Source organism: Acipenser ruthenus, chromosome 1 (assembly GCF_902713425.1).
Source record: "Acipenser ruthenus chromosome 1, fAciRut3.2 maternal haplotype, whole genome shotgun sequence".
Lineage (NCBI taxonomy): Eukaryota > Metazoa > Chordata > Actinopteri > Acipenseriformes > Acipenseridae > Acipenser > Acipenser ruthenus.
This window is the reverse complement of record NC_081189.1, coordinates 34,466,442-34,494,196: the sequence shown is the minus strand read 5'-3', so window position 1 is coordinate 34,494,196 and position 27,755 is coordinate 34,466,442. Positions and strand designations below refer to the sequence as shown.

The window sequence follows — 27,755 nt, the reverse complement described above, 5'->3', positions numbered from 1 at the left end:
TTCTGGAAAATTATGCTATAGTTGCATTCATTGAAGATAATGCAAATCTAAGTGGCTATGCAAAATCATGTAAAGTTCTGATTAAATAAGTTTGACAGAAAAAAGTGAAATGCATCTCTGCAGCCACGGCATACTGGCCAGGGACTGCTGCATTCACCAGAAGCTGGGCTACGTAATTCAGAAATTGTAACCTCCAACAGCAAATCAAAAAAAAAAAAAAAAACACAGAGAATTATTTCCATGTGAACAGGCCATAAGATTTTCACAAAACAAGGTGAAGGCATATGATGGTAAGAATATGAAAATTGGAGAGTGCTATATTTAAATGCCAATGTATTTATCAAACGTGTCTTGAAACACTGGGATTTGTTTGTATTCGTTTTGTATACCGTGCTCTATAAAAAGAGGACTTACTGTTACTTTAAACTGTTACTGTGAGGGAAGTTAATGATAATGATCGATAATTGTCGTTAGAATTTGCACGATAAATCGATGTCAGTCAGGGTTCAATTTACAACACTAATTTATATATCTATCTATCTATCTATCTATCTATCTATCTGTGTTGTAAGTAAATTCTTACTAAATAAAAGAACGATCTGTCATGTTGCAGTAATGTACAAAACACAATGACCAAAAATTATTTCACATGTACAAAAACAGCCAAGTTAAAATGCAGGTATCAGACACAGATGTGAGACTGCATCTACAAAATGGTTGGCTAAGATTTTTTATTTCAAAAGCAAATACAAGCAACATGATAGCAAAGGTTTACTGTATGAAATGTTTCTGGTCAGGTATTGGCGCTAGGCCAGGCTTAGTTCTAAAATTCTGATTTTAGTTTTTGTTAAGCTTGATGAGCCCCTTGTGGCCATTGGGTATATAACAGTCATTTCAAAACAATAAAATAGATTACATTAAAATATACAAAGTTCAAAGAAATTGCATTCCCTAGTTCAGCTCAGATTTTATACAGGTACGCAGAGATTCTTAAAGATCCGTCTACATTTTCTAGGATTATATATTTTGCCTTGTCAACAAGGGAACCTGAAAGAAAAAAAAAATCCCTCTACTGTTGCAAAACGTGTTTGAATAATCAGATTAAATCAAAAAAGCATTATTTTGCAAACATTTAGGCTTGGCACTTTTTTTCAGGGAGTTACTGAACACACACCGAATGTGCTTTTTTAAAATGGTACTGGATAGTAAAATAGTTAAAGGCAAATTAATTCTAGATTAAAATCAACAAGATTGAAGACTGTTTCTGTCATGCAGCTCTATTATAAACATACAGGCCTACTGATATGCAAAACTTTGATAAGCATGTGACACTTCTGTTTCAGACAAATAACTTTTCAGATAGCAACAACAAAGTTTCAAAGCCTCTTTAATCAATTAACGTCAAGGTTCAGCAATAACCACATTACTGTTGCTGAATTTAAATTATCTCAGTCCATAAAATGATAACCAGGAATGGATTTATGACACCCTGGCACAATTAGCTGGCTTACGATTATGGCATCCTGCCATTGCATGGGTGTGAAACACGTAGTGCATTCATGCTAGGCAAAATATGCCACGACTCATTAGTGATGACTTTGAGGTGCCATGGCACTTGTGGGGTCAATTAGATATTCAGGGATACCACCAAGATATTTAGGAATGAAGGGGTCTGAGTGGGTTTAATGGGCAATAAATGTACCACCCCTGGGCATTTGTCATTCATAGAAAACAGGTAACAGTGTGGGGTAGCACACTGCTCTTGTGAGGCAAGTGAATGGAGTAAACAGTCACAGTACAATGTTAGACATTCCCAGCTTCTTTTGAAATATTTAAGATGTAACTGTACTTCAGATGTGATGACCGTCTACCATTTACTGTCCGGCATTTAACCTTCATGGCCTCTGATGCTTGACAGAGGGGAAAAGCTTCCCATTATTAATGTCTGTACTGTAGGTGCCTAGGACGAGTCAGTTACTGAACATAGGCTCAGCCCTGCTTATCAGAGACTTTCTAAGTGCCTAGCTCTGATCTTTCAGGGAAAAAATTATATTTTACTTTAATCTGTTACTCTTATTCCACATGACAAATCTTAATGAAGGTGGTTTGGTATTTGGTACAATAGATTGCGACCTACAAGGTGATGAATTAAGTTTGGTGTGTTGAAATCTTTACCGCTGTTGCCACCACGTGAAATATTTGCACCACATAGCTTGCAATCAGCTGTTTTGGAGTTCTTTACAGACACTTAAAAAAAATTCCAAACTGTACTCCTTAATTTAGACACTTACAACTGACAGAGCGCACCTTACACACTATAGCGAATATATTCTTGTCTCACGGTTTATACGTCACCGCATAAATATCGGTAAACATTATCGGCTATAAATAGCAGACAGCCAATAAAGTTATTTCCCCCTTTATTGGTGCCGATCCGATAACCAACCGATGTATCGGTGCACCCCTAATTGCAATAAATAAATAAACACATAAATAAATAAAACAAAGCCACTTGCTAAGCTTAGAAGAAAAAAATATATACCCTTTACATTTGTTATTTTCATTGTTTGTTTATTAGACAGCGGATTGTTTTAAGCTTAGACTTTTCTGTCCCTGAGCAGCAAGATAAGATACAGTTTGTGTTTAACTAGTCTTAAAAAGCATCTATAATGAGTAGCTAACAAGAACAATAAAAGTCACATCTGAACCCAAAAATGTATTCAATTAGCATAGCTTCGAATTCGTGCCAGAGGTCTGCTACATTATTGATGCAGGCTACCGACCTCAGCATTAGACTGTGCATAGTTGAAGTAAATGCTTTTAAACCTAATTCATAGGGCAATATGTGGTTCAAAAGAACAAAAACATGAAATTAAGAAAAAAAACCAAAACCAAGGCTGAGGTAAAACACTGACAGAAATATTTAAATATAACCTCTCATATTTTAATATTAATTAGGTCATTTGAAGTTTGAAGGAGAATTACTCACCCTAAAAAATTAAAACCCAAATTGCCCAAAAGGCGAACAATTAGTTTATTTTTTTTTTCATTTACACCTGTAATAGCTGTATAGAGAGACTGGAAGAATAGTGCTTTATAAATCAGTGTTTAGGAAGCAACAATAAATACAGATTAAACACAGAAATATTAAGGTGTGAAATACAATGGCTTGCATGTACTGTACAGTAGAATCTTGAAGTTTAAGAGTTTGCAGGCTGAGCTCCTATTCAATTTGGAAGATCCCTCAGCTATTAGGGCTGCTGTCTTCCAGAATAAAGCTGAAGTGGATGGTCCTCCCACCTGTCGTGTGTGCTGGTGTCTAGGGGCTTAGTTAAGACTTGTTGCGACTTGTGATCTTAGGTCCATGTCTGTATTTATTGCGACTGCAGAACACAAACTGTCTCATCCATTTGCAAAATAAGTAACACTGTCCTCTGGAAACACGCAGCTGTCTGTTCAGGTTCAGTTGAGTTAGCAGCTGAATAGAGCAGGGCTTTACAGTTCAAAATGGTCACCTTTGCAGCATACTGACCATATGAATACCAATAATCAAAATAAAGGTGGCATGGGTCTTGAAAAAAAAAAAAATAATTGTATTGTTTTGTGCCAACAATGTCTGCTAAATCCACTAGTTGATCACTTCTCTAAGGCTATGACTTAGAGGTCACAGAGGTCACGGAAATCGTGAATTTGAAAAAGAAAAGTCAGTGAAATCCTGGAAATGGATGTAAACACTTTTGATTTAGCACAATTTACTTTATAAAATGCAGTAGTCACTGAAAATAAAAATCTGCGAGTATCTGTAAATTGTTTGGTTGTGTATGCATGCAGCATTTACGTGTAGCTATGGAGGTCAGCGAATGAGACAGAAGCAAGCATGTAAAAAAGTGACAGCTAAAATGCAAAAACAAAAACAAAACAAAACAAAAAAAAATAGTGAATGAGCTGATTTCTGTAAAAGACAGAACAAATAATGCATCGGAGAACAGACGTTTACCAACTTAGATGCTTTCTTTACAACATGCAGTTTGTTTCAGAATCATGGGAAACTCTATTAAAGCCTGGTTCATACAGTACTTCTGTTGCAGATGAATGAGATACGTCAGGTGCAGACAACTAAAAGCTGTGCAGCTTCACTATTCGCTGTACGGGACTCATCGTGTCGCAGCCCTTTTCACTGCACAAAGGGGTCGCAGCTGTTCATACTTTAAATATGGCCGATTAAAGCAACAGTAGCATAATATTGCGCAAACCACCAAATAATTTTTTGCTGTAGTGTATTCAGAATAAAATAACACCTATCATATAGCAACCTAAATACTCTACATCTGTTTAATTCTAACAAATATTTATAAAATAATCTTAATAGTGTAAATATTGTAACCTGGCCAAAACAATAGAAAATACATTCCAACATTACAATAGTTTAACATTACTAATTACACGAGCCATCAAGTACTGACATTAGATGAATCCAAGTCAAGTTACTTTGTTTATTCAATAACCTGTAAATAATTCAAAACAAGGACACCTGGTTGTACTTTTAATGGTCAGTGCAAATGTTGACGTTACTCCATCCATTTACAGAAAGTCAGCAGTAGGTGTTTTACATTGAACTGCAGTCCAGAGTTTAAAAAAAAAAAAAAAAACTCCTTTCCAACTCCAAGTATCTTGCCTTTTCTTATTAGTCACTGCGTTGTTCTGCTTAACATTTAGTGTGTATTTATATTTATCATGTTAAGTTACATTTCTAATTCAATGTTACCTAAGTTTGGATTACTTCTTTTAGCACTTGCTATACACATTATTTTATTTCAGTTCACACATTCATAGTTTGCCGATGCCATGCTCCCGGAAGCTGTTTCACGACTGGCTAGCAACAGCTGCAGAAGCTGCTGTGTACAGTCATTACAGAGGAACTCAAGCAGGGATCTGTTAACATTAGCTAAAAACAAGGCAATAAAATTGGCAACAATTTCAAACAGAACACGATTACACAATGTTGCTATTACAAGCATTGCATAATTAATTAGGGTCCTTACATTTAATATGTAAATAACGGGTTTAAGACTGACAAGACTTGTTAAGCATCAGCATTAAAAAATAAATAAAAGATGCATATGCTTCTACTAGTAGCTAATGTATAAGGCTATTTTTGTGTACTTGAATGCAATATGCTATTCAAATTTTTTTTTTTTTTTCGTGTAATCGACTACACTTACCCATCCCTAATTAGGATTATTATAATTCAGTTTTAGCGTTGCTGTGACCATATGGTATCAGCTCAGTTACATGTTTGCTTGTGAAAACATGAGTATCATTTGCACACATACATTTTCAAATCTTGAATACAGCATTTTCATTTTCTGACAAGCACACAAATGTGCGCATGTTAAATGGCTGAAGTAACATATATTGAAAGGCTTTGTTTAGCCACTTTCTTTTGAGACGTGGTCTCTCTTTGGTTACCATACACAGTTAGAAACAAACTGAAAATAAAAACCATGAAAAAATATATAAATATATTGGGTCAGATAAACTTGCAACCTGGCCAGTAAAAACAGTAGCTCAGTGGCCCAAGGGGCCAGTATTTAAAAATCTAAAACGTAGAGCCCTGTAAACCATTAGATTATAGTCAATAAGATCACAGCATGGAATATTGTCCTTCACATTGATGTCTAAATATTTGTATGTGTTAACTATACCCTGTTCAAAAAGAACCAGATTGGGACCTTTTGCAGCCCGCAGTTTGGGAACTGCTGGCCTACATCACTTCTTTGTGAGACTGGGTTTCTTCATTCGACTGTCACTGTTAATAGTGATTCTAGTGCGCTTCATAAAATACAAATCTAAAGTATACGTTTAGGACTTGACAAAAAGCCTTTTTTCTATATTGATATTAGAGTACCTTCCATTGAGCTACATGCAATACATGAACAAATTTACAATTACGAATACTTCCTAACTATACTGTATATTCTACATAAACTATACTCTTTCTGCACTACCGGTGTATTCTACAAACCAACAATACATACAGTACCAGTGAAAGAGCACAAAATGAAATGTAATTAATATAGTGTGTTAAATAAAGCAAAAAGGTTTACGATAAAGCTTTGCCCCTTTTAACAAGCGTGTGTGTGTGTGTGTGTGTGTTGGGGGGGGGGGGGGGGTATACAGATACAGCAGGGGTCTAAATTGGCAACAAAAAGGCCAAGGCCAATATTAGCCTCAGTTCAATAAATATGTAAAGGGCAACAAAGCCACAAAACTAAAGTCAAGGCCAAAGTGTATGATGTTGTGTAATTTTGCTTAGATTTCACAAATAAAGCTAAGTATTGACCACAGAAAGAAAAAAACACAGTTTTAACTTAGTAATAACTATTTACTTATTCAGAAAATGTTACTAAAGTGATACTAAAACAGTATTGCACTCACTGGTGCGCTGTCTCATTATGTTGAATATGTGAACTATGCAGCAAGCTGCAATGAACTCAGCATTTTATATTTGAGATATTTTGCATGTGTGTATAGAATTGGCGACCGCACCTCTAATTGTGCAGTTGTGACATGGGGAATAGCACATGCTGCAGCTCACGTGCTCAGTGTTAGTTTGTAGTCCTGATCGAAGAGCATGCAACACAGCCAGCTCTTATGTTTTTACTGTACATGTAACCATGTATTGTTTCAGTAAAAAACAAGTTTAAGTTTCAGTGAATTTGTTCTGTTATTTACGATATTAAATACACCACAGTAAAGAATATCATAAAACAACGACTAGCTCGTCAAGAGAATTGTTTTATCGTTATTTATTTTCTGTTTACACTAAAAACAAAAGTAGAAATTAATGTAAATTCGGATTTGCATTATTGGGGTGCTTTAAGACCTGCTCCTTCTTTTGAGGCTCCTTCCGTGAAAGTTTCTTCCTCAGCTACCACTCCTCTATGACATCCCTAGGCTATTGCTAGGTTACAGTTGATAACAGCTTTCTACAAAAGAAGCCAAAAAAATAAATGTGCATATAGAAAATACTTGTGGTATAAATAGGAAAGCTGATTCCAGTGTATTAGGTATGATATTGATCTCATTCATTCCGTCATCGCTGGCATACCCCTTTTGTGCATTTTGCGCTAACATCTTAGATAAATATTGTACATTATAGACTGGAATAAGCTATTCTATACTTAGCCAAGTAACAAGAGAGATTCCAGAACAAATTACAAAACATCACTTTTTGTCATTTAGTGGAATGTTGCGCATAATCTCACTATGTGGCAAAGATTTAAGATGGTTATTACAGTGTTACAGTGAGACATTTTATTCAGCCACAGGCAAAAAAAAAAAAACCTTTGCAAGTGGTCTTAAAATCACAAGAACATAACCTATGTTGCATGATCTCAACAAAACTACTGACTCAGAAATAAAGAGCCAATATCCTGCCGAGTCCCCCTCACAATGTTACTTAAAAAAAAAAAAAGAAATGGTATGCAATGGTCCATCTACACCACTTTATTGAAATTGATTTCTGCACTGTGCTGCATTTGACAGATGACTTTGCAATCTGGTTACCCAACAAGAAAGCAAAATCTGTGTAACATATCATATATCAAGGGATGCAGTCTCTGCAAATTATTATAAGCAGATGTTGGGGAAAAGATGTTGGGGTATTCATTTGGCTAAATGCAGTAAGAAAAACAGCCTCAGACCTATGCTTATCATAACTTACATGTTTGTTTGGGATCATGACAAAAATAATTTAAGATACATCAGTTATTTTATTAGGGTAACATGCTGGCCTATAAATGCACCAAATTTGCACAAAACAGGTTGGTGAAATTGACTCGTATTAACAACATTAACTGATTTGTAACACACAAAATAGCACTGAAAATTACTAGTTCTGGGCATTTTCCATGATAATTATCTTGAGTTTTACAACAGTAAGACTCATTTTGGCCAATGAAATTGTCATATCTATTTATTAAACCAAAACCTGTAATTGCTCTTCTAAATACAACTGCGTCATCAACTGCTGGGTAATTGGTGCTATTGCCAACCCAGCTTCCCTTCCACTGCAGTTTGATTTGTCATTACATGCAATATGCAAAGTAAATTATCCACATATTAAAATTAAGAATTATTTACCATTATTATAACAACTGTATCTTTCTGGACTTATTTAAAACTCAACCCCAACTTCCCTCAAACAACACATCTATTTTTTTGCCTACCTTTCTAATTTTACAAGGGTTATTCATTAAATATTAGATGAACAGCAACCTTTGAAATTATTAATACAGGCCCACTCTGGTGCAGCCTGTGTTTATAATGACTTCCTCAATAATCTTTTACAGCTCCTCAGTAATCATCATCAACATCTCATTTTAAAAGCTTAGACTGAATTACACACAGCCAAAAACAACTCGCTAGGGCCATTTATACTTGCAGCATCCATCGTAAAGCACTTTTTTTGCTATGATTGATGACCTTTAGTAAAAAAATAAATTAAAAAAATTAAAAAATTATTTATTGGCTTTTAACATTACGAGATGGGAATCCACAATCAAATTGCATATCGCAACACTTGATGACTTACCGATACAAACGTCAATCTTGCCTTTGATCGCTGCCTCGTGGAGAGGTGTATAGTTCCAGTTATCTCTGGAGTTAGGGTCTGCCCCTTGGCACAGCAGCAGGCTCACCACTTCGGCGTGGCCAAAAGAGCAGGCGTTGTGAAGCGGGATCAGCCCGCCATCATCTCTTGCGTGGACATTGGCACCATTCTGCAAGAGGTGCTCAACCACATCCTTCCTGCCAAATCCTGTAAGCAAGAATAATACATTGAGTGAGGTTAGCGACTTCTTGGTCTTCACTGGATTCCAATTTCAACAGCGAGTAAACAACAAATAATTGAGTACATGTGATGCCAAAAGTTTGTACAGAGCAGCCTATTGTGGTTCTTTTCCTATAGCTATTCACCAATCAAAGCAGTAGATGGACCATTGCCATAGTTAACCATGGTTCTGCTACTGCGGATAAGCAAGTGTCATATGGCAGCGGGTTCGTGAACATCGATAACAAATGACAGTCATTTTAAAACAGACAGAAACCGTTAAAGCATGTGAAGAATCATAGTTCAAAACACTAAGGCATAAAAGTAGACTTCTGTTAACCCTCTCATTTTTTTGGCTGCATTCACAATGGGTCCATTTCAAACTGACACGGTCTGGTTCGTTTTGTTTGGAACAATGTATCAATGAGCTTGCTGTTCACACTTATCTGCAAAGGACCCCCTTGTAAATGTGGCCTGGGCCTCAATGGGTTAATTTCCTGTATAAATACATAAATAAATAAATAAATAAATAAATAAATAAATAAATAAAAATAGATAAATAAAATAAAAGGGGCCGAGTTAGTTTGGATGGAAGCTAAAGTTTACTTTTTATTTTTTTGTCCTTTTCATTTTTAGCTCATTTGTGTGCACTCGGTTCGTTTACATGGTCTGTGAACCAGATGTTTACAATATCCTGCAAAGCATCTTGAAAGATGGCAACTATTGAAGTATTGCTTCAGTTTTAATAGCATTTTTTAGGTTCACTAATTTAATACATTTGTTGAATAACCTGCAGTAGGTGAATAGTACAGTATTCAGTTATGCAACACAGCACTGTTCTCCTACTGGCATTAATTTGAGAAGACTGCATATTTCACTATTTTTGTGAGTTTCGTCCAGTTGTTCTGCTTAGATTTCGGTGTCTGCGTGAATTTATATCAGAGCTTTAGTTTCTCACACAGCCCACGTAATTAGGGTTACTAGATTTGCAGACCCGTTAAAAAATAATAATACAATAATAGTTTAAAAATTAAACATTGAGAATATTTATTGCAGATAACCAATTTTCTTTATATTGTCATCTCAAAACATGTTAAATGTTCTAAACTCTAGTGCTCCCAAGTGGTGCATCCAATAAAGGCGCTCCTCGTGGAGTGCATGAAAGGTTTGTTTGTGACACACTTGCTGCTTCGCTGACATCATGACTTTGTGCGTTACCAGTGAACTTAGCATGTCTGTGCTCAGGCTGGCTCTGTGTTGGGTTTTGTTTTTGGTCACCAAGCTGAACGATCTCTTTCACAGTCAGCATTATTGTGGAAGATGACCAAAATGCCTAGCGCGGTAACATTACAGTAATGCCCGATTCTTTTGTTCTGGACACAAATATAGCTTCCTTCTACAGGATTCATGCTGATCCAGACAGGAGGGCAAAATGGATTTCAGCAATTAAAAGAGAATAAAAAAAACGAAAAAGACTGGAACCATTCGTTTGTAGTGAGCGCTTCATAAAAAGTTATTATCAGTAAGCATGTATTGGTAGTTATGATATTACGTTATTATTATTTTTATTATTACATTATCATTATTATTAGTAGTAGTAGTAGTATTAAGTCCCACTTTAACACGCTTACTTGTATGGCAGTTTTTTTCATAAATATTTATCTATACAGTTAAACAGGATTACATTTATGCGGGTCGGTGATTCCCAGTCCTTACATAAAAAATATTTTACCGTTAAAATCCATAATGCTACATTATGGATCTTGCTGAACTTCAATATAAAATCACAAACCAGGCGTTTATGACTTGTTTAAAGCACAATGAAACTGCATTTATCTGCAATGTAATTGTACGCTACTTGCAAAGTAAACAGAAGCCTTATGTGCCTTAACCACATTAAAAATGTTAAGGCTGTGTTCATTTTTATAAAATCGAATTTTACTGACATCCCTTTATGGTAACAGGCGTTTGTGAAAAACGGGACAACGAGCCAAAAAACAGAATATTAAACTTAAATATTGTACTATAATATTATAATAAATGTTTGTACTTACTCCCTCGCCATTCTCGTAAAATCCTCATTCAGCTGCATTTTCTTTTCATGCAATGCAGTTACCTAAACCAAGCACTTTGTGTCGCAGCTGCTTTCCAAAAGGCACACAAGCACTCCACGAACCCGTGACAGGGCACCCTTCATTCCCAAGGTGTTCATAACTCTGAGGTCCTACTGTATTTTCGAAATCCAACACACACACACACACACACACACACACACACACACACACACACACACACACTACTTTAAACTACTTTAACTACTTTAAATTCTGTTTTGGCTCCCTGGCAACAATATATATTCAGAGATTTCAAATGCATGGTGTTTAAATTAAAATACTGTTTTTCACGAGGCAGGAATACAAAATAAACCTTATAATAAGGGCTTTTGACTTTCGGTTTTAACCAATAAAACCCTATAAAACACCCCCGGATGCAAGAAATTATATATATATATATATATATATATATATATATATATATATATATATATATATATATATATATATATATATATAAATCGGTGGATAGCCAATAAACACCGGGAAAAACTGTGGAAATGGTTACTCAATTCACATTGACTTTACCCTTTTCCCCATTAAAAAATAAAACCTACTACAAAAATAATAATAAATACATTTCCCAGTGCTTCTGGGCAATGTCCCGCCTTCCTGACTTGTATCTATCATTGATTCATTCTGAATACTTTAAACCCGCCCCAGATACTGAGTGACAGCACATTTCTACATTTCTATTGGAGAATCCTCTTGCGAGACTTAAAACGAGATTACAATCAGGAATGGAGGCGTGTTAGCGGGATTTAAAGATGTATTACAGTTAAGATACGGAGGATTTAAAACTGAATTGTGGCGAAATATACAAAAATGTCTACACACAAAAACCCTAGAAGAATGTGCCAGTGACCATATTTTCGTGATTTCGTTGTGGAAGACAGCAAAGGCAAGAAGGTACAACTTAAGTGTGCAAGTACTGTCGAGTTACTACTATACATATTTTGACAGAAAAAAAAACACTCAAGCATTTTGGAAAGTAACCGAAAACACTACATTTCATACAGTATATCAAAAACGAAAGCCCCGAAAAAACAAACAATTTACATAAAACTCGAAAATAGCTAAAAAATAAGCACCGAAAAATACAATTAATAACTGAAAAACAGAAGCCCTAGTTATAATTGTGTTGGGAATGATGACATTTAAAAAATAAATAATAATAACAATAATAAATAAAACATCATCTCCCAGCACAGTGATCCCAATGGATCGCCCCCAGCTGTAATTTCTCCAACACACAATCACCTTTGGCTCAGCTCTTTAGACAGGAAGATTGAAAATTCTGACAGGCTGAATAAAAAATGTGCCTCTGAGGACGTGGCTGGAGTAAACAATAAGGAAGGAATTTATCAAACGGTTACCCACTGCAGGGACACGATATTCAGTTTGATCTTTCAGCAGTGCATGGAATACTGAAGTAGCTCAGAAAAATGAAGCTGTTCACGTACTGTAGATTATTTTCCAGTTGTATTTCCAGCACAATGAACTGTATTACAGTAACAATTCCTCCAATTTAACTACTTTGCATGGTCTCTTTTATAGTGAACATGTCATGTGACACTATATGTCTTAAAGTGGTAATGAACAAGTAATTGAGAAATATTTCTTGAAGTTTTTTGCTTAACATACTATAGGCTTAAGTTTAATAAAACATAGCTTACCTTTGTTCTCTGTAATATTTCCTTTACTTTGATTTTCTTTAGGCTCATATATGCAATTTTAGCATTAAAAGTGATTTTAAGCATTTCTCTTCAAAAGCCTAAACAGTATCTCTCAATAAACATGGCTGTGCAATGTTGCTAACTTTGATGTACAATAATGTTTGGCTGACCCTAAGCAGAACAATAGTGGTTACATGCAAATTAACGCCTTAGCAATCAGGTGGGCATTACACAAAATGAAAGGAACAGTAAACTTAGTTTTAATAATAATCATATAATATCTATTTCATAGTGGTCCACCACCACAAAGCGCTTTACAGAGGTAGGCTGTGAACTGTGCATTATATGCAGAGTCACTTACAATAGGACATTGACTTAACATCTCACCCACAGGATGGAGCACAAGGAGGTTAAATGACTTGCTCAGGGTGACACAGTGAGTCAGTAAGTGGCAGGGGTGGGATTAACTGGTGACCGTCGGTGGCAGGGTGGGATTTGAACTAGTGACCTTCTGGTTACAAGCCCTGGACTTTAGCCACTGGACCATACTGTCTCCTTGTTAAACTTCCACTCCTATAAACACCCTTTACGTGGTGTCAAGAGGAATCACAATTGATCCTGCACAGGAAGTGAATCTGTGGATCATTTCTAGATAAATGGCCTGCACTGCTTGCAAATTACTGTTAAAACTCAGTGTATGCCTTTCAACACTGGTGCAAAACCATTTAAATTATACCAATTAACATTTTATTGGACCTGCGACAAACAAAAATAGGACTTCATATGTTTTCTTAAATAAGCTAATTAAAGATAAAATCATTCATACGTAGGGACAATCACTGTAGGCTATGTTTAAAGATAGCGAATCAAAATACACATTTTGCTAATGTTGTTTTAATGTAGAAATATGAACAGCAGGAAGAAACTGAGGCTTGGGCTCTGCTCAGTTTAATTTGTCACAGTCAAGTGTAACCTATAAAGCAGTGCAGAAAACCATTTAGGCTATGAATAGATGCTGTATCTTTTCCATTTTGTTCCAGTTGAAACTAGAGATGCACCGATAATCGGATCGGAATCAGAGCCGATTTAATAAAATACCATCATCTGTAATCTGCGCTTCACTGTCATCACAGATTATTATTATTTGCTTAGTCTCAAATCTGTGATGTTATACTTCAGTTTAACATGGGGGTCAAAGTTTTCATTCTCAATCCACGCTCTACAAATTGCTTTCCCGTGCCTCCCCATCAATCAAGCAAGCTCGCCACTGGTCAGAGCACATGGTTGTGGGTGTGCTGGCTCGCGGAAGGAAGTGCAATCTTATTTATAACTTTTTTGGTTTTGTTGTTGTTGCAAACTTTGTCATGTTAACACTGTATGATAATACATTTCTGTGTATATGCTGTTTGTATGCTTGGGGTTTTCCAATTCTTTTTTATACAGTTCATCATCTGCGTTTCTTGGACCTTTGCATCAGGTACCGGTTGGTAATTTAGCAGACACCTGTATCCAAGGAGACTTGGAGAAAAAGGGAAAATTTACCCCCAATGTTTTGATGAGGAAAACTAAAACAAAAAGCGATTGGAAATTAATCATTCTTTACTTAAATTATTTATTTATTTATTTTTTTCCCCCATACCAAAAATTGGAACCCTATGAGGGGAGAGGGGGGGACTTCACCCCCTTCTGAAAAAGTGAAATGCACTGAAGCCTTCTTGCCACTCTGTGCATTAAACATTATATCCAGTCATTTGCAAGCTCTGTTGCAGATCAGGGAACCCTGTTTTTGTTACACCAAAATACTTACAAAGCTGATATTTTCAACATGCATTTCAAAGGTGGTAAAATTTCTGCAATGCGTAAAAAAAAATTTAAGCAGAATGGAGCATTGAACTTTAGCCTAAATGAAGCAAAGGCACAAACCACAAGTAAGGCTACTACCTTTAAATCAAAATAATCACTCAAAGGCTGACCTGTGGAGTGTAAATGGACTTGCTATATATCACGAGTCAGTGTCAGCATTTTGAAATAACTAATTTTCATCTCTATTTGAAAAAGGTAGGTTAAGAGTTGTTGTTTCAGATGACAACATAAAATAACCAGCCTCCAATTTATTATTTTTATATTTACTTAAGTACACAGCAGCCTTCTCATTTCGAGCTGGCGGCCGACTAAATTGACGTCTACTTTGCAAGATGAGCTGCCTAAAATAGTTATTTCAAAATGAAAAAAAAAAAAAATAGTTTTTACAGTGCTCGTATGTTCCAGTGAATAGTATTCAAAATGTTTATTTTGTTCCTGTAAAATAGCGGCAATTTCCACAATTCATTATGTATGTAAGACGAGTGAAACATTCCTTCTCTGAGGGCATTTAGTTTCCAGGCTTATGTTTCCATGGACACTGTGAATGGAACAATTGGTCAGTAACCATACAGCAGAGTTTTGACACTGTATAACATTTTTTTTTTTTTTTAATCAAAAACCTACGTTTTATATGTAAGATCGTCGTTTTTACTCAAAGTGTAGGAAATACAGTGAGTATATGTTATAGCATTGTAAAATGAAACCTAGCATACTGTATACAATTAATTCAGGAAACGATATTCGCATTGAGCAATTAATGAATATGACCGATTATTTTATTTTTATGTGCTTTGTTTTGCTGATCACTATATGAGCTACAAGATGTACCGGTCAGATTTTCTGCTGCATAATCAGTTACTGTAAAACTGTGGTCAAGTAATTATTGACATTTACACACAAAGTGCAGATAAAGTACACCCACGCACAAATACACACGTACAAATACGCATAAACACATACTGTGATTATCTAAATTCCATTTAAGAAGTTCAAGTCAAATGGAACTGTATGTTCAAACTTATGTACAGTACAAATCTCTTCTTCCTCCTCCTCCTCTTCTGTTGATGCCACACTTTCCATGTCTTCCCAAAACACAACTATATTATCTTTGTATATTAGGCAAGAGCAACATTGGGGGGGGACGGGCGGACGGGGGTATTTTAGCGCTAAATATAATGCTAACATACTTTTTTTTGTACCCGGGAAAGGGAACCGAAGCACGGTTATAGACACGCTGGTGTGGCACTGTCTACTGCGCGCCAAAGAAAGAAAAAGAAACACACGACACAGAGCGTCCAGGCCCTTTAGGGTGCCAAAAGGCTTGGTACAAACATAGGTACACAGTATGAAAATGTAGGCATTAATTAATGGGTGAACTCCAAGTTTGCTTTCACTTTGAAACTTTTTACTCCTACACACTCACCAGCTGTATAGTTGCCCCATCAATCTGAGTGCCTCTCGTGGCGACACGTTCTGGCAAAATTGAGCTACAACAGTATTACATTGAAAGTCTTTAAATAGAGTGTATACAATCTACGTTAATAACTTTTACACTTGTCCAGGGTACTACATAAACATTAATGTGATTTCCACAGTAAGTAGTCGTACTTTAATTTAATACAAATTAAAGCTAATAAGCCGTGTATTGCAGTGTTTTGTGGCAGACTGCAAGCACCAGCCCAAAAGGGAAGCTGCTCCAGATTTCCTATCGTAGCTCATGTTAATCTCATAAAGAAGTGGTATGTCAGTTTGTGCTAATCTATATTAATAAAATGAGTAAGAAATATCCAAAACCATTTGTGTATGTCATTTGTACACCTAAGTGATTTTCTGTTTCAATATTACTCTTTTCCATTTGAAATAGTTTCCATTTAATATACCTATAAACTTATTTATATACTGGACTTTTACTTTCAAGATAAGTTGTTCCATTTACTTGAACAAATCAATCCTGACGGTTGTCATGCTGATGCTCTGGGGTTGATCCCTGGAGCCGGCATCGCAGCCATTGTGAGTGCTGATGCGCTGGGAAGGGAAAAATAAGCTGATCCCTGGAGCCAGCATTACACTTCAGCCATCAGCACCAGGCAGAAGGATATCTACATCATCACATGGAAGGAAACGCAAATGGATCACATTAGTTTACTGTAAAGCTACGTCTTAGTTGGTGCTTATCTTGGCGAGAGCAGAGTTCAAAGCAGCATGAAGTTAACATCTACCCTCATGTAATGGAAATCCAATACATTACTGTTATCTGTATTTATTTTAATAAGGCAACAGTTAACAGAATTAAAAAAATATTAAACACTGAGAGAAAAAAAAACAACTTACTGTAGAAATCAATTTAATGTTTACAGAAAATGCAACAGAAATGAACTCTTCTGAAAAATGTAAACTCAACAGTGTTTGAAATCGAAGTTCTCGCAAGCGCATTTTTTTCAATGTATGGTTTATTTATTAATGCACTTGCGCATTCTCTGACTTGGTAGTTAATGAGAAACAGCGACATGGTTAAGTACTGTATGTAGACTCAGAATCATGGAAGACTAAAAATAAATGTAAGGACTGGTTGGTTCCATAACTATTTTTAGAAACTTAAAATGTCAAGTTTTTTTGTTTGTTTTTTGTATGAATGCAAAGGAAAAAATTGAATACTCCATGAAAAAATAGAAAATACAGCTTATAGCTTACCTTTTCTGTATTCAAATTTACTACCAATTAATACTGTTTCTTATCATCTTTAATTTAGAAATTGCTTCACATTTTTCTCTTCTGTCTCACTTGGTATTATGGTATTTATATAATGTGACAATTTGTTTTTGTGTCTGAAATATAATTTCTGTTTCATTGGTTTCTGGTTCTGTCTTTCACCAATTTTTTTCTGTGTGTAATTATTGCAAAACCAACAGAGTTTGCTTAAATATGTGGACTTTACTTGCTTTTAAATGTATTGTGTGCTAAGACAAGTTTGTGGTTTTAAAATTCTAATATAAATATGAATACGTAATTACTTTTCATAGACAAATAAGTAACTTTTAATTGCTCTTTAAATCTCAAGGCCTAAAATAATTTTAAAAATTTAACAAAGTTACACTTATTTTGAATGTTGAGTCCCTATTAAGGCACATATTTAGGCCCAGGACATGCAGGATTTAGACCCCTACAAAACCCTGAAATTCATTTTCGGGGGGGGTGTTGCCACTTGCACCCGCGCTAGGGGAGCACCACCATACCCCTCTGCACCCGCGCTGGGGGAGGACCCGCAAACCCCCCTGCCTTCTACTTGGGATTTTTAGCCTCCTACTTTAAATGAAAATGAAAAGACTGACACTAATCTAAAGCAGATTTTATATATATATATATATATATATATATATATATATATTATTTTATTTCTTAGCAGATGCCCTTATCCAGGGCAACTTACAATTGTTACAAGATATCACATTATACAGATATCACATTCTTTTTACATACAATTACCCATTTATACAGTTGGGTTTTTACTGGAGCAATCTAGGTAAAGTACCTTGCTCAAGGGTACAACAGCAGTGTCCCCCACTGGGGATTGAACCCACAACCCTCCGTTGTACATATCTTTCTCAAGGGAGCCTGTGTTTGAATCAAAACATTGGAGGTATTTATAGGTTTTTGACAGCATGACAACTACTTGTTATTGTTTACATTCAAATCCATGACTTATTCTTACATGATGTAATGGTGTTCTATATATTGTGACATAATTTTTACTTCTATCTTTGAATCTGTATTAATTCTAATTAACACTACTTTATATAAACTTATATTTTTATTATATCATGCAATGCTGGCTCTGAGGATCAGTCTAGATTTGGCCTCCCCAGCGCATCAGCATGCACAACTTTTGAATGAATTTTGTTTATTTATTTAAATGTTATATATTTATTGAAGTTAATTAGTTCATTCTTTTCTGTTGAGTCCCGCTGGCATAATCGTGTTCAGTCTATTTATCCATTTACTTTCTTTTATTCTTCTATATGTCGCATTGTCTAATTTGATCTGTTCTAATACTACAAACTTCACATCATTTATGTCATGTCCCTGACTGGTGAAGTGCTGTACTATTGGTTCATTCATTTTTTTATTTCTAATTAATGAAAGGTGGTTCTGAATTATTTTATATAAAGTAGTTCCAGTCTCTCCAACATATTTGATTTCATCACATTTTTCACAGGCTATTCCATAAACAACATTGCTATTTTTACAGTAGGTATTAGTTTTTAGTGGATATGTGGTGTTCTTATGTTTAATTATATTTTTACTTTTGTCTATGTATTTACACACTTTACATTTACTGGTGCACATGTTTGTAGAACCTATTTTGTCAATTATTCTTTAATGTTTACTGTGAACTAAAATATCAATTAGCTTCTCTTTTGAATGCTACAACTGGGGCCTTAAGAAATACTTTTTTTAATTTTTCTGAATTAGAATCCGCAAGTGTTTCCAAACTATCTTAGAAATATTGGGCAAAAGTTTAGAGTAAGTCATTACTAATGGGACTCTTTTGACCTTTTTATCTCTATTTTTATAATCTAGTAGATCATCTCTTTTTAGTTTATCCACTTTTCTTAACTCCATCTCTATAATTCTTTCTTTGTATCCTCTTTTTTAAGATTTGTTTTTAACACATTTCTTTATTTTTGTCCATCGAAGGTCCACCTTAATATTACTGTGTATTTCATTTGCCATTTTATGAAACTGGAAAAGAGAGTCTTCTCCATGTGTCCAAACCCCAAAAATATCATCTACAAACCGAATGTATACTAAAGGTTCTCTTTCCGATTCTCTAAGTAATTGTTCTTCCCATTTCCCCATGTATGTACTGGCAAAATGCATTCCTAATTTAGATCCTATTGCCAAGTAAGCGTATAATACATTTTTAGAGACGCGGGTTGTAATTTGTATAAACACCCGTACTCTAACATGGGTTGTGCTTGTTTTGGGCTTGTTGTGAAAGGCAGTGCCGCTTTTTTTTTTCTTGTGAGACTGTAATCTTCCACATCTGTCTCACAGGTAGCCACTGATTCCTGAACACCTAATTTTGTTGTTGGCAAGAGTTTGTGCAGGCAGCAGGCAGTGGCACATTTGGGAGCGAATTAATGCACTTCAGTCTGTTTCATCAGTATCTGCCACCTCCCTTTCAAGTGCCCACTACTCGTATTTTCCCAAGCGTGGTGTTGCATGCTTCCTCAGCAGCTGTCAGCCGTCCGGACAGGTAGGGTTGCTAAGCCAGGGTAGTATACGCAGCATTACCTGATCCCCTATATGCTGTATTGCCTGAATGAAAGATAGATAGATAGATAGATAGATAGATAGATAGATAGAACGTCTCTGCCAGTTTTCAGCCATGGTATATCTGCAATACCTGTGTTGGTCAGATTAATTTTATACCTCCGAGTTAATTTTTAATTAATGAGTCATCAGATAAATTAGTTGAAACCGGATTCAATACTAACGACAAGCCAACCCACCTGACATTTGAAAAACAATTTGGTCAAGAGCAGTAAAACACATTATTAACCAAGCAGGCACAGGGTATTTTGCTTTATTACAGCAGCTTAGATTCACTCGTGTACCAGTTCTCTGCGCATGGAAACCACATTCACAAAATGTCACTAGTAATCTACAAAAACAGCACGAGTACTTTACGCATAGCTAATTTACATGTCAGCCCCACCTTTCAACAACAACAACAACAACAACAACAACAACTAGCACAGCTAGTGATCCAGGCATGGACTCTCCTGCAAACAGGATGCATTTCAATTTAATGAATGTAAATCAAGACATAAAACTACTGGTGCCAGCACAAGCTGTTTTCTTCTCTAAATGGATTCCTTGGCCAGACCTTTTCTCATGGATAGCAGTTTGTGCTATAAATCTGCCTTGGCAGAAGGAAAAAAAACAACAGCAATTGTTCCGCTTCCATCAGCGGTTCCCAAACTCTGACTATATTAGGTCCCCAGTGGGGTGAAAAACATCTTAAAGCCATCAAATTTAGAGCCATTTCAAAAATAACTTTTTTTTTTTTTTTTTTTTTTTTTTAATGCAATGGTTTGTCAGCTAAAGTCAAATATGCATTTTTTGTGAGTTAGTTAAATTGATCCTTAGAGAATGACAAAACCAGATATTTAAAGTCAGTGATCAATGTCACTTTGATATTTGCACTACAAGAATTAAGCTCCTAGGGTTTAAAAATTTTAAACAAAGAAATGGTTTAGAGAGCTCTGTGATTTAAAAAAAAAAAAAAAAAAGCACACACTACAAAAGCAACCATTACTGGATAGCTCATTTGTATCAATAATGTTCAGACTGTAACAAAGAAAGTTTAAAGCCAGTCAGTCAGATGGAATTTGCATTTTACTATACTTAAGAACATAAGAAAGTTTACAAACGAGAGGAGGCCATTCAGCCCATCTTGCTGGTTTGGTTGTTAGTAGCTTATTGATCCCAGAATCTAATCAAGCAGCTTCTTGAAGGATCCCAGGGTGTCAGCTTCAACAATATTCAATTCTTTAAAATTTTATTTTATTTTCTATTATTTGTGGAAGGGGAGGGGTGCTATCAGACAAGGGGGTAGATTTCATGAAAACTGAACTCCTTTGATAGACTGCCAAATGCAGCAATTATCACAAGTTTACATAAATACTGGAAATGGACATAAGATTTGTTATATAAAAAGGGTCGGTGTGAGTTATTATCACAGGTTACAATTTAACATCTCTCATGGGAGGCCCAATAAAGGTCACATCTGTTTAATAATTGCGTTTTTATTTAAAGTTGTTAATATATATTTTTTTCAAGTTTAAGTTGTTTAATTTTATGTTTGCTTAGCACATGACAGTACTTCAAAATGTTTGCAAGTTCTACTAGTACCCAGGGACAGACCTCCCAAGAATAGAGACTCCAATTCCTGCTTATCAAAACTTCAGCTGACAGCAGTTCACCTGCCACCTAATTCAAGTGGCATTAAAGAGTTTGTGAAAACCAGCATATCCTGGCGTTAGTCAAGTTAAACGAAAATGATACAGCTGTGTAGTTACTGGTCTTACTTAACTAACCCTCGAGGAATCAGTTGACTGGGTTATACGATAAAAACAAACACACATGTACTCTCTTAAACATAGCGATACAATGAAAGTTAACACAATGTGTCGATGAACACTAACTGATAGATGCAGGCGATCTTTTTAAGAATATGATTTACATAACTGCATAATAATACAAACATGAAGTCATTTTTTTTGTTGTTTTGTTTTTTTGTAGTTGTTTTCTCCTTGCCTTTTGCGTTATGTTAAATTAAATATACTTGGTCAACGAAAATCAAACATTACTATACCAGCAAGCAGACAACTGACCTGCAGCAAAGTGAAGCGGGGTGGATTTCCTGCCAGCCATGTCCTTAGCATTCACATTCCCGGTGTCCACAAGCCTCTTGACCCGGGACACATCCCCATTACGACAGGCCTCAAATAGCTCCCTGAAAGCCCCGCTCGTCCCGCAACCCCCTCCAATACCACCGGGACTGACAGTGCCAGAGTCAGGGCTGGAGCCGCCGCTGCTGCCCCCGCCGGTAGTTGTTGTAGTGGAGCTGCTGCTGTTACTTAGGGCCAGAGCTGGGAGATCAGGGGAGGCCGGAATGATCTCCGTATCATCACTGTTTTCTTGTTCGGCTCCGACCGGAGCCGACGTCGCTGCTGCTCCAGCTGGAGCTGGAGGAGTACCCGGGGGACTAGGTGAAATAGCCGTGTTCCTCGGAGGGGACAATAGACTCTGCTGTTGTTGCTGAGAAGAGCGACGAGACGCCGCCATTTTCACAACACAGAGTCCCTTTGCTTTGGCAACAAAAACAGCTCTGCTTACTTCCGGGATATTGGCAATGCGCACTTCCGGGACGACCTCGGTGGTCTTAGGTTCTTTGTGCACATCTTTAACAAAGCTTCACTTTTACAGTAACGCCGGCAAATGTTTTTTGTCATCCCGTTGTGCTGATTAAAATGTAACGCTAACCTGTTTTTTGTTTATTTGTTTTGTTTTGTTTTTTAACCTCAAAAAAGTCGGTACGTTTGAAGACAGTTGATAACCACACTGAAAGTGTAAGCAGGACAGACATTGAATACATAATTTACATTTTCACTGATGAATATATAGCTATATATTTAAAAATGTTACTATCTCGTAAGCCTACATTGAAAATATTAACTAGATGTTTCTTGGAAAATGTGCTTTACTGAGATAAAAAACATCTTGCTATGACATTCATAGCACTTGCTGCTATATGTAGCTGCAGGAGTATATCTGTTAAGTTTGCAGCATGACAAAGTAGGGAGGAAGGAGGGAGCTTATTTATCATGCTTGCAACTGGGGTTGTGTTTTCCACTGGTGTTTTATTGCAAACATTGCTATATGCCAGGAACAGCTGTGGCACTGTCTTGATCAGAAATGGCCAAAGTTCCAGTCTTGGTCTTTGTTCCAACCCTAGTCTAAAAAATAAAAAACCTCCAGATCTTAAAGTAATTATAATTTCATTGTACCTGTTAAACCTGGAATGAAATGGCCCTCCAGGACCTGGATTTTATAAAACTGGTCTTGATGGACACATTAGTCAATGCAGCCACTGCGTTGAGGCACAAGTTTATTGCACAAGCACCCACCACCATGCCCATTCTGAAGTCACTGATATCCTTCTGCTTCCCCATCATTGTAGATGAATAGTTTCACACCATTATACACAGCTTGAAGCAAATGCTCATGGGCTTATACTTGTGTGTATACACTGCTTTCTGAGTAAATGCATTGACTCCATTGATTTCACACAAAAGCCTGTGTGTTTGCAGCTCAAATCTTAAATCTGTACTTGCATTCTCTAATTTGGCCTGTCGTAATAATCCACAGGATCCCATGATGAGTGAGTGCTTTGCACGTAGCAAAAGAGGAAACAACATCTTGTCACTGGATGTCAGAGCGATTCCAATTTCACCTTTTTGTTACCTTTATAGCTATTTTACATGCAGTGTGAATTCGTTTTTAAAGAAAACAACAGAAAGATAATAATGTACAGTATAGATATTATACATAATGAAATACCAGTACTACAAAAAATAGCAGAGTTGGTACCTTTCACATCTTTGAATGAGTCATGCAGAATGATTGGAGAACAGTCTAAAAAATGAATTCTGTTGCTAGAGTTGAGGTTCAATCAAGCTTCCTTTCTTGATATCTTGCAAGAAGCAAAAGCAATCATGTGGAATAAAGTACTGTATGTATTGATAAAACTCAAGTGGGCAATAGATTTGAGGCTATTATTTCTAAATTGACTTGCACCATGTATTTCAATAGCATGCTCAATTATTACACTGAAGCAACACTACTTTAGAGGGTGTAATTGCTTTGATATTTCCAGTTGCAATGAATGGGCTTACAGTGCTACTGTTAATTCCAGTGAAAATACAGTACCATGCATTTTAACCCTTTCCTCTCTAGTAAAGGTATAGGATAGTAAAATGGTGGTGCCTCAAATATAGTCAGAACCATAGGCCAAGCTCTTTTCAGAAGGACCATTGAATTGCACACACACACACACACACACATACACACTGTTTATAACTCCAAACCAGGTTTGCATACATTCCATTCTTTTTTTTTTCTCTATTATTTAATGTTCTCGCTCCCCCTGTACCTATGTTTGTCTCCATCTTGCACCACCCCCTCAAGTACCCATTCTACTTCCTTTCCTCTACTGCTCCTTATCATGACTACCTTTAATATCTCTGTAATCCTCTCCCCTTGTTCCTGTCCTCTGTCTACTTCCTGCAAATCTAACTCTTTTAACCTCATCCCCCTGCCTCTCCCTCTTTCCACTGCCCCCCCCCCCCCCCCCCCCCACTCTCTCTCTGGCGCCCTCTGGAATTGTCGTTCGGATTCCAAAAAAGCTGACTTAATCTCTGCCTTTGCCTCCCACCTCTCTCTTGACTTCCTAGCTCTCACTGAAACCTGATAACACTACCAATCTGGCCACCCTTTCCTCTCTCTATGTCCTATCTCACTCTCCTCACCCCTCTGGACTGGACTGGGTGAGGGAACAGGACTTCTTCTCTTCTTCTCTCTCCCATCCTGCTCTTTTCGGTCCCCCTTACTCTCTCTGTTAGCACCTTTGAGTTTCACGCTGTTGAAATCACCTCCCCTTGTCGCCTTCTCCTTATTGTTCGGTACCGCCCTCCTGGACCCCTTACTCAGTTTCTTGATGATCTCGACTTCCTCCTCTCCTCCCTCCCCTCTTTGACCACTACTTTATCTCCTCTCTGTCGCTCCCATCCCTTTCTGCTCTGCCGCCCCCTCTGTCACCTGGACCTCTTTGCTGCCATTGACACAGTTGACCACTCTATTGTCCTGTCCTCCCTTGCTGATCTGGGACTCTCCGGCACTGCTCTTGCCTGGTTCTCCTCCTACCTCTCTGAGCGCACGTACCGGGTGTCCTGGCATGGCTCACGCTCCACCTCTTGAACTCTTTCGACATGTGTCCCAAGGCTCAGTCCTGGGACCCCTCCTGTTTTCTCTCTACACCCACTCCCTGGGTCCCCTCATCTCCTCCCATGGCTTCTTATATCACTTCTATGATGATGATGCCCAGATCTTACTCTCCTTTCCCACCTCTGATTCCAACATTTCCTCCCGTATCTCTACCTGTCTCTCGGCCATCTCCTCCTGGATGCTCTTGCATCATCTCAAACTCAACCTCTCCAAATCAGACCTCCTTTTCTTCCCCCCTCGTCCTCCCCCACCGCTGATCTCTCTATCTCTATTCCACTTGAGTCCACCACCCTCTCTCCCACCTCATCCACCAAGAACCTTGGTGTCACCCATGACCCCTCCCTCTCCTACACTCAGCACATCTCGATTCTGGCACACTTCTGTTGCTTCTTCCTCAGCAACTTATGCAGGAACTGCACCTTCCTCACCGATTACTCCACGCAGCTCGTAGTTCAGGCCCTGGTACTGTCCCGCCTTGACTACTGCAACTCCCTCCTGGTCGGCCTTCCTGCCTCTGCTACCTGCCCATTCCAGCTCATCCAAAGCTCTGCTGCTCACCTTGTCTTTTCCCTTCCTCGTTTCTCCCACACTGCACCGCTGCTCCGCTGTCTGTACTGTCTCCCTATCGCTGCTCGTATCCAATTAAAAACTCTTGTAACCGCCTATCGCTGTCGACCTTTCTGCTCCCTCCTATCCTCCCTACACCCCCTTTCACCCCTCCGCTCCTCCACCTCCCGCAGACCAGCTGTACCACCCTCCGCTCCCCCGTTTCCAGAGCCCACTCCTTCTCGGCCCTTTCCCCTCAGTGGTGGAATGCCCTACCCTAACTATAACTGTATCTTATATTTGATTTTACTCTTATAGGTAACCATACTCATGTTTCTTGTATTTGCTCTTATTTGGAAATCATTCTCACCCATTTATCATACTTACTACATGTTCTTACTGGACTTTACTCTTATAAGCAAATATTTACTGTAAGTTATAACTGCCCTTCGTCAAACTTGCTCTTACTTAAATTTGCTCTTAAATTTACTGCATTCCTTATTTTGTTCTGACTTAAATTTGATCTTACTGTGTTTCATGACTGCTCTTATCTGTATTATGATATTCTGTAATGTGATATTTTATAATGTGATACTTTGTACTGTGATATTTTGACAATTGTAAGTCGCCCTGGATAAGGACGTCTGCTAAGAAATAAATACTACTACTACTATTACTACTACTACTACTACTACTACTAATAATAATAATAATAATAATAATAATAATAATAATATGTTTGGTACTACAGCTTGGTGAACTGCCTGTATATGTCAAGTTCATTTCAAAGCATAAGGATAAATGAAAGTATCAATCTTGGTGCCATCTGTGATATTCATGAGAACACTGAAACATGTACAGTATTAATAATGTCCATGTGTATCCACCTAAAGACAAAGCTACAGTATGCATATGGGAGATTATCTTTAACCACGGTCCATATCGGAGATTGTCTCTTTTTGTCATTTGCCACTTCAGCAGATCAGTGTTGTTTGATCAGTAGCACGTTTGGAAAGAAATGCACTTGTTTATAAATACTGTAAAGCCTAAATATTTGCAAGCATTGTATTATGTGTTTTTCACTTATAAAAAAACCCTGCAAAAATCTTTGCCAGGAAATTAAATTCCACTAACAATACATACTTTGTATATTGCAATAGGTCACCAACATTTCTGGAGCAAAATAGGTTTTATGGGTGTGATTCGCCGAATATTTTGGTCGCAAATATTAATGGCTTTACAGTACTGTAGGCCTATTTCAGCAAACAACTCATGTGCTTGTATCTAGCAAAACAGCTTCATAACATTTGCAAGTATAAGTTGTGTCACTTGCAATAGATTTATACATTAATTTGAAATTTTAAAATGTAAACAACCATGTGCTTAAAGTATGTGAAAGCCTTGCACTATAAAAATAAAGAACAAAACCCAAGGGCAGGCAGCATTATGAATGTGGAGAACAAAGTTAGTAATGGTTATGTGTAGACATTTATAAAATCCTTGTCTCTGTGTGTCACTGTGTGCTCCACCAGCACAGCAACAAACAATTCTAAATCACAAAAAGGGAATGTAAAATAGGTACTTAAATTCACGCCTGTCATTTATAAAAGAGATTTGCATAAGTCATATTGCTGTAAACAGATTGTTCAATAGCAATCGGTCGTGTTATATGCATTTGTTGTCAGCAGTGACAGATGGAAACAATGTATACATCTCCATGCTGGAATTGATACCTTGGCTTAAACAGTCCTACCAATCTTCCGGAAAGCAATCCATTCTCATATATTATCGTTTAACATTTACTTACCCCCATATAAAATATTTGGGATCCACACAGGCATCTCATTCCTATATGTTCCCAGATAAGATCAGGTTTTATTCACCCATTGCAGGTTTGCAGTATATCTAAATTATATTTTAGCAGGGAGGCGCCTGTTGTTCCAAGGATTAAAACAGCATTTGAATGTATTCTTCTATCATTCTTTCCATTTTATAAAGACTGCAATTGCTATGGCCCTGAAATGAAATATCTGTGGGTGTTGGTTTACACCATTATGATATGAAATATGTTCTTATTGCATTAAGTATAGATTATTTCTTAGCCTATTTTTTTTTTACATTAATTTTACATATATTTTTACATATATTTTA

General features: G+C 36.9%; 1 protein-coding gene across 5 annotated transcripts in view; it reads right to left on the bottom strand.

The window, feature by feature from the left end:
- Positions 1 to 22,438, bottom strand: part of LOC117420842 (poly [ADP-ribose] polymerase tankyrase-1) — a 120,471-nt gene extending 98,033 nt beyond the window's left edge. For 4 of the 5 annotated variants that reach the window (XM_034034528.3, XM_034034531.3, XM_034034530.3 and 1 more), the window contains exons 1-2: positions 21,887 to 22,437; positions 8,597 to 8,821 (exon numbers count right to left, since the gene is read on the bottom strand). In XM_034034528.3, coding sequence (XP_033890419.2) covers positions 8,597 to 8,821; positions 21,887 to 22,340 — 679 coding nt within the window. In that variant the 5' untranslated portion in view covers positions 22,341 to 22,437. Of the gene's footprint in view, positions 1 to 8,596; positions 8,822 to 21,886 lie in introns of all 5 variants that reach the window. The other variant, XM_059024179.1, reaches the window with a different exon arrangement.
- Positions 22,439 to 27,755: the final 5,317 nt, after the last annotated feature.